Here is a 15,363-nt window from a genome sequence, read left to right on the forward strand (position 1 = left end):
AACGATGAATCAAAAAGCAGGAGAAAAGTCTTGAAGTAATTGGGCGGCAATGTTTAAAGACATCATCTCATTTACCCGGTCGTTTGCTCAATGCTCCCCAAACACATGCATTTTCATTCTTTATGGGTACGTTGTTTAAATAAAGATGTTAGCGATGATCCATTCATTTGGGGAGTAGTGAGCATATAACAGTATAAATTAGACTTGAATTATGTGGATCAAATTGGATTAAATAGTAATGTTTGGGGTGGATTCCTGTAAAATACAGAATATCCCTTGAAATTGTGAAACATTTTAGAAAAAAGCTAACTAAAGGATACCATTACTATACTGTTATTCTCAGAGATAAATCATTTCGATACAGAAAACAGAGAATAGCATCAGATCAAAATAAAACACATAAAATGTGCCTTTAGTAGTAAATGTAAATCTCTAAAATAAAGAAAATTGCAGCTATTTTCTCACTACAACCTCATCAGCCAGTCGTGGACCTCGGTATAAACATTTTTAGTGGCTACAACTCCGGCCAGTTCAATGAAAATGTTTCCCTGTCGTAATACTTCATAACTCAACTGTACGTACACAGTATATTCAGACATGGTATTGTAATATATTATGTCACAAGCAGTTGCCTTAACCTTTAAACTTGCTAGTCCCATCATCGTGCCTGTCTAAAAGTGTAGCTACCAGAATAGAGCTGTTTGCAAATAAAACAAACTTTTAAAAGCTTTTTTAAGGTTAACACCAGCTGTTTGTGGAAAGGGGGGGAGGGGAGCTCATGGAGGACCAGCCCCTGTCTTTAAACGCCTCTGGCTGTCTTGGGACTGTGGATGTGGCCTTGTAATTGTTCCCTAGAAGGCGTTAGAAACAGAACTAATGTGTCCTAGACTCCTCTGAAGCTGCATTTACATGGAGGGTGGGCTGACACCGTAATGACTGTAATTTAGGGAACGGAGGGGAACAGGGAGGACCGCAAAGTTTAGAAGGAAGGAAAAGAGAAACAGTGAGAGGGTGAGAGGAGGCCTGATAAGGTCAGTGGGTAAATTGATTTCCTTTTGTTTAAGGAGGGAGAGAACAAACACTTAATGTGTGCACAGTGATAAAAACATTGATGGAATATTTCCAAGCTGAGGGTTCTGGTTGAACTCAAGGGCAGGCCAAGTCAAGTGATATAAGATCAAATGGACGTTTATTAACCCCGGGGGGGTTCAGTAGTTTATCAGCAACAGGGTAAGAATGAAAAACAGAACAGAACATATTCACACAGATTAGAGATTAATACAATTAAAGATAAAAATCAAAGATACAAATTAAAATAAAATGATATAGAGTTAGGTAACTTTAAAATAAGAAATGAATCAAAATGAACATATATTGGTGAACATATATTCATAGTTGGTTATGGTTGACTTGACTAAAGCCAAAGAGTATTTTTCCATAAATTGATTAATTCCATATGCCTACATTAACTCAGATTGAATGAGAGGTATACTCAGCTCTTACATCTCCTATTGGAGCCCCTAATGAAGACCTGAACATTGAATGTGACTGTAGCACCATGTGGTCTCTCAATTAGACCCCAGACCTCCTGACCTTGTGTCTCTCTGGAGAGGTGGATTTCAGAGTGTGTGTGCATGTGTGTGTGTGTGTGTGTGTGTGTGTGTGTGTGTGTGCTGATGTATGCTTGTGTGACAGTACACAGATGGTGTTTGAAAGATAAATGTGATGTGGTCGGTGTATCATTTTTCAGCTCGCGATAAGGGGTAAGACCGGATATTCCCTACGGACACTCTCAAAGTCCGTCAGCTGTCCCTCCTTCTCTCTCTGTTTCGCTCTCTCGCACACAAACACATGGATATGAAATACTGCACTGTATTCCACACCCATCCTCATCTGATATTGACATTTACTGGCAGAAAACAATGGGAATTGTACTTTCCAGGTGTTTGATTGACACTTTATTTTGACAGAAACCGGGCATGTGTTCCTTTAAAACAGTAACACTATCTGCAGCAGAGATTTCATGATGTGTCCGTCAAGATGCATGTCTAGCCAGAAATTACATTCAGTGGCAATGGCCCAACTTGCAGTTTGTTATACTAAATGTAATATAGCCCAGTCCATTAATGGATTAGAGCAGTGGTTCTCAAATGGGGGTACGCGGACCCCTAGGGGTACGTTGGAGTACTGCAGGGGGTACGTGAGATTTATTTTATGTTAATGAAAAAAAACAACATAAGTAATGCATTTAAACAAACTACTAATAGTAGATTAACTACTTTATTCAAAGTTTTACAGTAACTCTGGATAATAAAATGGGAAAAATAAACGGGGTGCTCTCTTTTCTTCTCCCTCTCCTGACAGCTTGTCAGTCTCGTGCAGCTCGCTGAACCTCTAATGAGTGACCCGACAGTAAAGAATACATATATTTATAACTAGTTTAGCTAGTTCCAGAGTAGATAAACTAGCTGAGTGTGTTAGGTCTAACTCTTAGTGTATTTAATTTTGCTCCACTCAACGGTCCGTCACAGCGGCGGAGCTGTGATCATGCAGAGCTGCGTGTTCTCCGTCAGCAGCAGCTGATCTGATCTCTGATCTCTCTCTCGCGTCCGGTTAGACTTCACTCGCGTTTATGTCTAAATCTATCAGATATAGCTAGTTCTAGCTAATGATATGACTGCCTGCTTATCAAAGGACACCTAAACAATAAGCGTTGCTTGACAACGGCGTGTGGCCGCAAAGTATATCGCAGCATTATGCATATGTTTATATGAGGGGTCAAAATCCCATGATCATAAAATGCTCATAAATGTTTTTCTCTTCATTCCCCACGCCCCAAAATAAATAAATAAATAGATATACCAATTTTAGGAAAAGTAACGAAGTTTGGGTTTTATATTAATAGAGTTACACATATTTCAAACGTGAAGTGTAATAACTGCAGTTTGCCTCCCTGTCAGAATGACAAAGATCCTCAGTGAAGCACAAGCACATGTTTCACTACATTGTAAGTACAACTTATTAAAAAGATCAGTTCAATGCAACTAATGTCGTTTTAGTGTTATTACATTATGTTAAAATTGGTTTGCCATGAATTTAGTGATGGATTGTAAACATTTGAAATGTAGCATTTAAGTGTTTCTCAGTTACAATGTTGTCGTTTTAATAAATGTACTGTACCTCTTTATATAGGAATTTTTTCCCTAACAAATTGTTTTTGCGCTGATCAGGTACTTGGCTGAATTTTTTTTCAAAGGGGGTACATGAGTGAAAAAAGTTTGAGAACCACTGGATTAGAGTATAGTATATAAGTATAGATTCTATACTTATATACTATGTACTCTAATTTGAAAGTTTGCTACTGTAGGTGCTGTAACTAAAAACTTCTGCTTTCATGAGTTTTATAATGTTCAGTTTTTGTTAAAACTGTTTCTGAGACATGTTGATTAAACTTAAGGGTTATTATGGAGGCTGCAGTTTGAATATCATAATGTATTTGTAATTTTGAAGATTTTCAAAACTTTTCAATGATTTTCAATGATTCAGCATGTAGATTATAAATGATATTCCCTTTTTAATTCCCCCGGCCGGTCTACTGGATAGCATTTTGATAACCCTGCTGCGTCTACTAGTGCGTAATCCTCTTTGGTCAATCTAATCTGACAGACATATGCCGAGTTGGCGGTGGACATTGGTGAGTGGTTTAGTAGATTTGGAAAGATGATCAGACATAAAAGTAGACTAGATTACAAAGTCACCCATCACCAGGAGTGAGGCAGTAATCACTATTTAGGGTTTAATGTCATGCTCATTTGACCCTAACTTTGACCTGTCTGGAGTTCTGTTTGATGGGTAGACATCACATGAGTGTGGGAAAATGAGTGTACATGAATGCACATAATCCACCTGAGCATGAAGGCACCCATTGATATATGTGGGGAAAAAACAAGTTGAAATTTGCACATGGAAGCTTTTCATTTTCCCGTTGGTTTCACACGCTGAGCCGTCCACCCATTGTGTGGCGATGCACTAAGACAGAGCTGCCACCTCCTTCTTCTCCCTCCCCCCAGGGACATTTCCTTCCTTCCTCTCTCTGCATTAGATAGAGTGAGAGATAAAAGAGGAGAGAAAGAAAGGAGGGAGAGGGCTGAATTGAAAAATGGGTGAATGAGTACACACACTCAAGATTCTTTTTGACCTCTGGGCTGACTCCCAACCAAGGGAGTGGAGTTATGGAGGCAGTCATGTGTGTAACCTCTCTGTGTCTCTGCAGGACCACACACACACACACACGCACACACACACACACACACACACACACACACACACACACACACACACACACACACACACACACACACACACACACACACACACACACACACACCACACACACACACACACACACACACACACACACACAACACACACACACACACACACATATATAGGAATGCAATAACAAAGACATCTATCCGTCAAATTAATAACCCATGCAGATTAAAGCAAACACTCGAACATGGGCGCTGATTTATTGGCTCAAGATTTCTGATGTTTATTGAAACATGTTTCCTTAATATATATAAATATAAGATTTTAAATCACATGCTAATGTATATCTTTACTTTTGCAACAGCGGTTTTATTTCTGCCGACCAAAGCACAAATCCACACACTCACACACGCTGATGATATACATGGCTGCTGTATGCACACCACGCTGTAACTAAGCAACCAGCCTCTGCAGCACAGCATTTTGGGATACCCCTGGGAAGTGTGCTGAGAATGTCAACAGTGAGGGAGCAGCTACAAAAAGCGATACCTTTTAAACACACAAGTAAAATTCATCCTCCCTTCTCTACATTCCCTGGATAGCATTGATGTTGTTCCAGCCCTCAGCTGGTTGTGACTCATGATGAGTGTGTGACACTCGCTCTGCGGGAGAATGGTGTTTTTGTTGGATTAACATTTGTGCCTCCGGAATCAGGAGTTGGTTACAAGTGACACACCATTACCTTGGATAGCCTTTAAGTGGCTGAACTGCCCAAATGCTTAAGCCAGTGAGTCATGCTGCGCTTCATCATCAGAGAGAGAGACCACCACAGTCAGTGTGTCACTGTTGAACAATCCCCTCTCTTTTTTGACTCACACCGGGAAGCCACACATTGTTTGCATCAGGTTGTCGCCTAAGTATTTTGTGTGTAAACAGGACATTAAAAGCCATGTTATTGTGTGGGTGTAGTATCATAGTGTGTGTCACCGTGAGCCTTCCCCTTGTTTATGTGTGTGTCATGGTCTGGTATTCATCCTTGTGTCCTGTGGACCCTATGCGCTAGCGTGTTAACAGACACAAGCAAACGTAGCATTAGCGGCGAGGCGGTGAGGCAGGATTTCCTTTCTCTGTCTTACAGGCTTCCTCTGCTCCTCTGGCACTCATACAGAGATCCTTCCTCCTCCTCCACCTCCTCTCAAGTTCTCTGCATTATATTTTTACATTCTTATATTCCCTCTTTTCTCCTTCCTTCTTTTCCTCATCAGTAGCATGCAGTATACATCTTTCATGGTGAATGCTCTATCTTGTTGACTCGCTCCCCCTTTCTTCATCTATTCTGAGTCACACTTGTTATTTTCTTCTCACTTCTCTGTCCCATTCTCTCATCTTTAGAACAACTTTGTACTTGGACACAAATCAGCAAAACAAGAGGGAGTAGGTGACAACAGGGAGTGGGTGAAAGTGAGAATGCGCGCCATCTGCTTAGTGCAATGGGAATCGTTCGTCTGCAGGTTTACGTTGCTCTGATACAATTAGTTACATCAAAAGCAGTACTTTTCCATTCAAAGCTGGAGAGTGGAGACACTGTGTGACTTTGTAAACTTGCATATAATGCGCCACACAGTGTCTCTGTGTGTGTGTCTTAGTGGCTACCTCACATGACTGCTCTGTAAATATAGTGGCCAATCTGTTCCTAACTGTTTAGAGATGCTAGGAGAAATTAAGTACAGAAACACCCTGCCTCTCTCTGTCTCTCTCTCATTCTATTTAACTCTGTTTTCAATATATCCTTTCATACCTGTATCTCTGTCTACCTGTCTCTCCTACATTTACTTAACTTTGCTTAATAAGTGTCTTTATAAGTGTATGGAACTGTTTGCTCAAAAGACCTCATGAAAGACGATACAAGAAGTGAGGATACCCGGCCCGGAGGAAGCCCGGGGTCCCCTTCTGGAGCCAGGCCCAGAAGGAGGACTCGTCGGCGAGCGTCTGGTGGCCGGGCTTGCCACGGAGCCCGGCCGGGCACAGCCCGAAAAGGCATCGTGGGCAACACCTCCGCTTCTCCGTCCCGCGGGCCCACCACCTACGGGAAACAGCGATGGGGTCGGGTGCGCTGCCAGAAGGGTGGCAGTGAAAGCGGAGGGTCTCGACGGAAGCTGGCTTTGGGGACGTGGAACGTCACCTCTCTGGGGGGGAAGGAGCCGGAGCTTGTGCGGGAGGTGGAGCGTTACCAGTTGGATCTGGTTGGGCTCACCTCTACGCACAGCGTCGGCTCTGGAACCTTACTTCTGGATAGGGGTTGGACTCTATTCTTCTCCGGAGTTGCTCAAGGTGTGAGGCGCCAGGCGGGTGTGGGGATACTCACAAGTCCCCGGTTAGGTGCTTCGTTGTTGGAGTTTACCCCAGTGGACGAGAGGGTCGCCTCCCTACGCCTGCGGGTTATGGGGGGGAAAACTCTGACTGTTGTGTGTGCTTATGCACCCAACAGCATTTCAGAGTATACGGCCTTCTTGGAGACCCTGGAAAGAGTCCTGTATGGGGCTCCTGAAGGGGACTCTTTAATCTTGCTGGGAGACTTCAACGCACATGTGGGCAATGATGGAGACACTTGGAGGGGCGTGATTGGGAGGAACGGCCCCCCTGATCTGAACCGGAGTGGTGGTTTGTTACTGGACTTCTGTGCTAGTCATGATTGGCCATAACAAACACCATGTTCGAACATAAGGATGCTCATAAGTGTACGTGGTACCAGAGCACCCTAGGCAGAAGGTCCATGATCGATTCGTTATCGTATCATCGGACCTGAGGCCGTATGTTTTGGACACTCGGGTAAAGAGAGGGGCGGAGTTGTCAACTGATCACCATCTGGTGGTGAGTTGGGGTCGAGCGGCGGGGGAAGCCTCTGGATAGACCTGGTAAGCCCAAACGTGTAGTTCGGGTGAACTGGGAACTGGCCCAAGTTCAGGAGGCCTTCAACTCACACCTCCGGCGGAGCTTTTCGGGCATTCCTGTGGAGGTTGGGGACATTGAACCAGAGTGGTCGGTGTTCAAAGCCTCTATTGCCGAAGCCCGCGGCGGGGAGCTGTGGTCTCAAGGTCCTAGGTGCCTCAAGGGGCGGTAACCCTCGAACCTCCTGGTGGACACCGGTGGTCAGGGAAGCCGTCCGACTGAAGAAGGAGGCCTTCAGGGATTTGTTATCCCGGGGGACTCCCGAGGCAGTTGCAAGGTACCGACAGGCCCGAAGGGCAGCAGCCTCATCCGTGGCCGAGGCAAAGCAGCGGGTGTGGGAGAAGTTCGGAGAAGACATGGAGAAGGACTTTCGGGCGGCACCAAAGTTGTTCTGCAAAACTGTCCGACACCTCAGGAGGGGGAAGCAGGGAACCATCCAAGCTGTGTACAGTAAGGATGGGACGTTGTTGACCTCAACTGATGGAGTGTTAGGGCGTTGGAAGGAACACTTTGAGGAACTCCTGAACCCGACAACTCCGCCCTCTATGTTAGAGGCAGAGCTGGAGTATGACGGGGGATCAACACCAATCTCCCGGGGGGAGGTCACTGAGGTCGTCAAACAACTCTACAGTGGCAAAGCCCCGGGGGTGGATGAGATCCGCCCGGAAATGCTGAAGGCTCTGGGTGTTGAGGGACTGTCATGGTTGACACGTCTCATCAACGTTGCGTGGAAGTCGGAAACAGTACCGAGGGAGTGGCAGACCGGGGTGGTGGTTCCCCTTCAGATCAGAGGGTGTGTGCCAATTACAGAGGCATCACACTACTCAGCCTCCCCGGGAAAGTTTACTCTAAGGTACTCGAAAGGAGGGTCAGGCCGATTGTCGAACCTCAGATTGAGGAGGAACAATGCGGATTCCGTCCTGGTCGTGGAACGACGGATCAGCTTTTTACTCTCGCAAGGATCCTGGAGGGGGCCTGGGAGTACGCTTATCCGGTCTACATGTGTTTTGTAGACTTGGAGAAGGCGTATGACCGAGTTCCCAGGGAGTTACTGTGGGAGGTGCTGCGGGAGTATGGGGTGAGGGGGTCTCTACTCAGGGCCATCCAATCTCTGTACTCCCAAAGCGAGAGCTGTGTCCGGGTCCTCGGCAGTAAGTCGGACACATTTCCGGTGAGGGTTGGCCTCCGCCAGGGCTGCGCTTTGTCACCAATCCTGTTTGTATTATACATGGATCGGATTTCGAGGCGTAGTCGTGGGGGAGGGGGTCTGCAGTTCGGTGGACTAAGGATTGCACCACTGCTTTTTGCAGATGATGTGGTTCTAATGGCTTCATCGGTCTGCGACCTTCAGCACTCACTGGATCGGTTCGCAACCGAGTGTGAAGCGGCTGGGTTGAGGATCAGCACCTCCAAATCTGAGGCCATGGTTCTCAGCAGGAAACCGATGGACTGTCCACTTCAAGTAGGGAATGAGTCCTTACCCCAAGTGAAGGAGTTCAAGTATCTCGGGGTCTTGTTCTCGAGTGAGGGAACAATGGAGCGTGAGATGGGCCGGAGAATCGGAGCAGCGGGAGCGGCAGTCACTTTACCGCACCGTTGTGACGAAAAGGGAGCTGAGCCAGAAGGCAAAGCTCTCTGTCTACCGGGCCATTTTCGTTCCTACCCTCACCTATGGTCATGAAGGATGGGTCATGACCGAAAGAACGAGATCGCGGATACAAGCGGCCGAGATGGGTTTTCTCCACAGGGTGGCTGGTGTCTCCCTTAGGGATAAGGTGAGAAGTTCGGTCATCAGGGAGGGACTCGGAGTTGAGCCGCTCCTCCTTCGCGTCAAAAGGAGCCAGTTGAGGTGGTTCGGGCACCTAGTTAGGATGCCACCTGGGCGCCTCCCTAGGGAGGTGTTCCAGGCACGTCCAGCTGGGAAGAGACCAAGGGGTAGACCTAGGACCAGGTGGAGGGATTATATCTCTTCGCTGGCCTGGGAGCGCCTTGGGATCCCCCAGTCAGAGCTGGTTGATGTCGCCAGGGAAAAGAAAGTTTGGGGCTCTCTGCTGGAACTGCTACCCCCGCGACCCGACCACGGATAAGCGGGAGAAGATGGAGATGGACATCAAAAGCTCTCGCAGTACTTTTCCATTCAAAGCTGGAGAGTGGAGACACTGTGTGACTTTGTAAACTTGCATATAATGCGCCACACAGTGTCTCTGTGTGTGTGTCTTAGTGGCTACCTCACATGACTGCTCTGTAAACATAGTGGCCAATCTGTTCCTAACTGTTTAGAGATGCTAGGGGAAATTAAGTACAGAAACACCCTGCCTCTCTCTGTCTCTCTCTCATTCTATTTAACTCTGTTTTCAATCTATCCTTTCATACCTGTATCTCTGTCTACCTGTCTCTCCTACATTTACTTAACTTTGCTTAATAAGTGTCTTTATAAGTGTCTTTATAAGTGTATGGAACTGTTTGCCCACGTCATCGTGGCAAATTTCCCATGGCTTTGACCACTTTGGTTACCCACAAACACATTAAAACTCACACACACACACACACACTTCTATTGCATACTAAATGTGTGAGTCTGTATGAGATGAATGTGTTGGGTAATTCTGAGCACTGGCACTCATCACACTCATGCCAGCTCTCTGATGTCAGGCCAGATTGCCAAGGTCAGTCACACACCCTGCACAGACAGCATGCTCTGTGTGTGCGTGAGTGTGTGTGTGTGTCGGCTTAACAGCGAAGACTCAGAGAGAGAGTTTACATCAGCCATATATTAAAGTGATTAGACTGTGGAGCCAGAGAGACGAGTACTTGAACAAACAAGTAGCTGTGTGCTGCCAACACACACTTTACCTGTGTGTATTTGTCCTTTCAAGAGCACTGACGCGTGTCTTTTCCCATGTGCATCTGTGCACCACACAGACCTGCCTTGTACACGGCCACTCGCCTTAATCCCTCATCAGGGAGGTATAAGAACTGACAAATAGCACCTATTAGCCTTAAATTACATCCCTTACCCCCCTACTGGCCGGCTACCTGCCCCCAGAGCCCCCATAACTGTCACCAAACAGCCATGGCCTCTCTGCGGCAGAACCTCCTCAACATAAGCCCTTTATTAGAGCTAGCTGCTTCTAATTAATGGCTTCGGCCTTTACACAATGAAACAGCCAATGTATGTCTGTGTTTTTGTCTGCTACTGAGCTCCTGTATTACACACACTCATTCAAGGTCTGATGGATGGACATTGTCATCATTGGGCTCAATTGGCGCCAGTTTGGGTACTTTTGGAAAATGAGTATCTAATACTGTGTGTGGACTTTGAAAAACAGGACATTGGTTGTTTTCGCTCTGGTTGAGAGTCAACCGATTTATGCAAATGTAACAGAACATGGCCATAAGCCCAGCAGCCTGCTTGTTTGAATACTACTCCTAACAGTTTGAGACCTGATAACATCACAGCTGCAGGCTATGCTGCTTGCATTCAAGAGAAAGTGCTCTAATGGTAAAACGCCCAGAGCACAAACACTCCAATACTTGCAGCAGACAGGATGCATTAAAAGAGAAAAACAAAATCTACAGTTATTGATTGTTAATAAGCATTAATGGACTTAAAGTTGACTTTATGCTCTGTCATCGTTTTAACCTGTAATGGAAATCAAAAGACAAAGGAGAAATGACGACAATATACTATTTTCCTGTCCCTCATATCGGATCTCCACCCTGTTCTGTTTATTTTACGAGGCATTACTGGAATACATTCTGTAGCTATTTGCAGCAAAGAATCACAGTTGATGGCAAGTGAAACAAGAGCATTATAAAGTGGGTGAAGAAGAGCTCCTCCTGTGTCCTTTGTTGATTAAGATGGGATGTCCAGAGCGATGAGGTGACGTAGTTGACCGTGCCAGAGCAAAGCGAGTCCCTGGATGGGAGCTTGGCCTTCTCTGAGCCTGTCTCATCAATGTGACACGTTGGTGGAGACAGACCCATGCACACACACTCATACACATGCAGGGGAGGAGAGACAAAAGTATACTGACACCGACACTCGTTCACACACCCCTACATGTGCACGTGTGCTTGTTTTAAATCAGAGGGGTGTGCTTAGATATGAGATTGTGATGAATCTATACCCTGCACAACTTAATGGCCTGTGCTTCTATATTAACTGGGGGGATGGGCTACATACTGTGGGTCTGTAGGAGAGAAGGAAAGGAAGGGAGGAAAAGAGCAATGAAGATGAGTTGAGAGGTAATATAATGCAGGTGGGAGGGGCAGTGATGATCATTTGAGGCCTGCTAGCTGCTAATTGAGGCATAATTAGTGACTGACAAATCTGGTTGAGTAATATGGATGTTAAATGTGTGTCCTGTTCTCCTCCTCTAAGCTGATCCTGCAGTCACGGCTGTTTTACAGATCATTTGAATCAGCTTAATCATGGGTGGGCCTCTCGTGATTAGGGCACATAAGAAAATCTGAATGTGAATGGATGAAAAGAACAGCTAATGTGATTATGACTGATTGAATGTGTGTGTGAGTGTGTCTTCATTCTGCTTCCAATATTTGGCATGTAATATCATTCACACACAGCTGAGGTCAATATGAAGATATCTTTGTTTCTTTTTTGACCTTCCTTCCTTCCTTTCTTCCTTCCTGTTCAGCATAACCCGGCATCTGCGGTGCGCGTTTGCAAGAAGGGGAGAGATAGATGATTGGCGGATGAATCAGCCAGTGGGAGGATAAAGAGCGAGAGACAACAAGAAAGAAGGAGGGAAGAACAGAGGAGTAAGAAAGAGAGGGAGGGTGAATGAGCCAGCGGGGGTAGAGTGAGCAAACCCGTGAGTGTGGAAGAGGTAGAGGGAGGAGAGAAAGGGGAGGGGGGATGTTGCCGCTGCTGCGACTGTTTCTCCTGTCAGTCGGCTGCTGCTTGCCTGGCGAGCGGGAGGGAATACAGAGCGAGAGAGAAGCAGAGAGGGAGACAGAGCGTGTTTTATTCTAGCAGCGCTATTGTGGCACAAGGAACCGCAGACACGCTGTGAGGATGTGGATTTAGGCTCTGGACACAGAACTGCAGATCCATGGATTACCAGCCGTGAGTAAGGGTGACAGCAGCAGCCACTCTAATAACCCACACATCATTTTCAACAGAGGGGGGGAACCCTTATTCTCATAATCGGGGAGTCTGGACCCACTGAAAGCAGAGAGGCAGAGAGGAGGGGCAAACCAGACAGTCTTGGAGTTTTTACACCTTATTTCTTGCCTTTTCTTCCTCCATTTCTTTCAGTCTGCTTGTGTGTATCTCAGTGTGTCACTGATGCTGTTGCTTGGCTCTCTGCAGGAGGGATGCTGGAGGCTAATGTGGCTAACATTAGCATGACGGCCAAGCCCAGAGAGGTAGACCTGAGGTCTGCGGCTGTCTCCTGCCAGGACACATCAGCCCAGGCCATGGCCTCTAGGAAGCCCCCGGCCAAGCCCTCCGCTTTGCCTCAGGGACCCTCACGTCCCTCCAGGTCAGAGCTGAAGGTCTACCGGCCCTCCTCTGGATCTATCCCCGTCCCCAATCCGTCCGGTCTCCGCAAGCAGAGATCATTAAACAACTTGTGTGTGCTTACTGATGCTGAGAAGAAGCTGCACCTGTACCAATCTCCCAACTGGAAGGATGATTCGAGCCGGCCGGGTGCTGGCACCAACAAGCCGGGTCTGAAGGTACCTCAGGCTGGGGGTGGGAAACCACTACTTTCCAGGACCCTTTCAAAGTCTGAACAGTCTCTTTTTCAGGGAAAACCGTTCTGCTCACCGTCGGTGACCTCAAACGGGGGCAAACCAAGTCGAATTCCTGCCCCTGGCAAACCACGGGGACCTTATGCTGAGGTCAAGCCCATCAGCAAGGCCTCTGAGGCAGGCCAGAGTGCTGACACAGACCCTGCAGACCACCACACTAAGGCTAACTCCAATGGAGCTGGGAATACTGGGACTAATGACAAGAAACTAGGGGAAAAGATGCGATGTGCATCTCTGTCAACAGAGGAGAAGAAAGACAGGAAGGGTTTAGAGGGAGAAGATGATAAGAGCTTTCTGAAGGTGGACCCAGAGTTAGTGGTGACGGTTCTGGGAGACCTGGAGCAGCTGCTTTTCAGCCAAATGCTTGGTGAGTCTGTTATTTTATCTGTATTGTGCATGAAAACCTAAAGACTGAATCATGACACCTCTTAGGACAGGTTACAATGATGTCAACATGTTAACAACAGTTCATTATTGATTAATTGGGCTTGGGAAGGGATAAACATCCTCCCCTCGTCCCTCCTCTACTCCCTCCAGCTCTGACTGTAGCTCCAGTATCAACAGTGAATTTTAAATGAGTTCAGTCTCTATTGCACCAGAGCATAATATCAGTATGTTTTTCTAAGTGCTTTTCACTATGCGATAGGGAGAGTCCTGGCTCTGGAGGTGGTGCAAACACATCCCCATGTTTACATCACTGTAGCAGTCAAATATGCTTAGTCTATGTGTAAAATGTAGTAATGTGGATGTGTACTAGCTCTGTGTGTCCCAATGAATCTGCTGAAGTAAGCAGTTTCAGAGGGCTGTCATTGTTTGGTTGTTTATTCCCTAGCTACCACAGGAGTATTTTGTCCTAGTCTCATCTGACCCACTGCCACAGTGAGCTAGATATACATTATATGAACCAATCCAATGCCTCCCTCCCTCCTCTTTCTCTTATGTTATCCTTTTTGTCTCTGACTCCACATCCTGTCTGCAGTGTAGCATATCTTTTTTAATCAAAAGCAATCCAACCATGTATTTATCTATCCGTGCCGTTGTTACCATGTGAACCGCATGTTTCCATGTGGATACCGCAGCCTCAGCATCTCCTGGCTCTAGCCTAAAATCAGCCATTCGTTACTAAAGCCCGTGTGAGTGGGACTAGTGGGGTGTGTGTTTTCAGTCGGTAAATAAAACGGCGGCATATTGAGTCAGGCTCCGGTCACAGTGGGCCACATATTTAGCCTTGCACACCGCTCCCCTCCCCCCCCCCCTCAACCCCTCTAGTTCCATTGATCTCAGAGCCACTGACAGATGGTCACTATCCCCCCCTCCCCACCTCTTCCTCCTGTTACCGGGGGCAACGTGTTTGAGGAGGGAGGGGAATCTGAAGTGGTGGTGGCATGGGCAGGTTGTTAGCATGTTATCATTCACACACACACACACACACACACACACACACACACACACACACACACCGATAGCTCGGTGAATACACACTCTGTCACACACATCGGGGGCGACTGTAACGGGACACATACAAAGTTTCACATCGTAATGGGGTGGGGGGGGTTGGGTATTGCGAGAAAGATGACTTAGTTGGTGACTAATAGGTCAAACCAGGTCTAAATCTGCATCCATTATTCATTCATACACACTTTGTGATTTCCTTTTATCTATTGCTCATTCTCTTTTCATCCCTCCATCTCTGTAGGAGCAGATAGCATCAGATAGAGAGGGAGAATAGTGTAGTGGATCATTATATCTGGCTGGATAGGAGAAAATAATGTTGCATCCATCAACGAACCTCTCTCTGTCTTCCTCCTCTCTCCTCATTTCCTCTTTTGCTCTTCACCAGCTTTCCTCCTGCAGCACAGCCTCAAATCACAGCTTGTGTGACCTTGCCTCTGCAGCCCTGTGTGTTTGTGTGTGTTTATAAACAGTGTGTATCTGTGTGTGACCTTGTTCCAGTCCTTGCTGTAATGTTGCTGACCAAACCCACGGCGGGAGGCCAGGTAGGGAGGAGGGGACAGACTGACACAAAGAAAGTAGAGAGTAAGAATTGAGATTTATGGGAGGAAAGTCGTAGGGAAGGACTTCGTTCACAGAGGGAGATAAATGAGAGGGACGCTGGAGTAAAATAATGGTAATAGCCAATGACCTAATTTCTACCTGGCAGCCCAAGAGTGTTCCCTGGCTCATTACAGTCTACCACAACCTGCCAGAGGCTTGTCATTGAAACTATAGCCAGTGTGTAGGATAGTTGTGAATTTAAACTAACACACACACATGTGTCACATGTTTTTGCATGTGTGTGTGTGTGTGTGTGTGTGTGTGTGTTAGGGGGTAGTTTAATTGTAATTTGCCCTTTAGCTTGCGGCT

The 15,363-nt window shown here is 46.4% G+C and overlaps 1 protein-coding gene across 5 annotated transcripts in view; it reads left to right on the forward strand.

Moving 5' to 3' along the window:
• LOC117541982 (neuron navigator 1-like) overlaps nucleotides 1-15,363 on the forward strand; it is a 95,424-nt gene that overhangs the window by 7,495 nt on the left and 72,566 nt on the right. For all 5 annotated transcript variants that reach the window (XM_034209378.1, XM_034209379.1, XM_034209380.1 and 2 more), the window contains exon 5: nucleotides 12,557-13,366. In XM_034209378.1, coding sequence (XP_034065269.1) covers nucleotides 12,557-13,366 — 810 coding nt within the window. The remainder of the gene's footprint in view (nucleotides 1-12,556; nucleotides 13,367-15,363) is intronic.

This window comes from Gymnodraco acuticeps, unplaced genomic scaffold (genome assembly GCF_902827175.1).
Source record: "Gymnodraco acuticeps unplaced genomic scaffold, fGymAcu1.1, whole genome shotgun sequence".
Classification (NCBI taxonomy): domain Eukaryota; kingdom Metazoa; phylum Chordata; class Actinopteri; order Perciformes; family Bathydraconidae; genus Gymnodraco; species Gymnodraco acuticeps.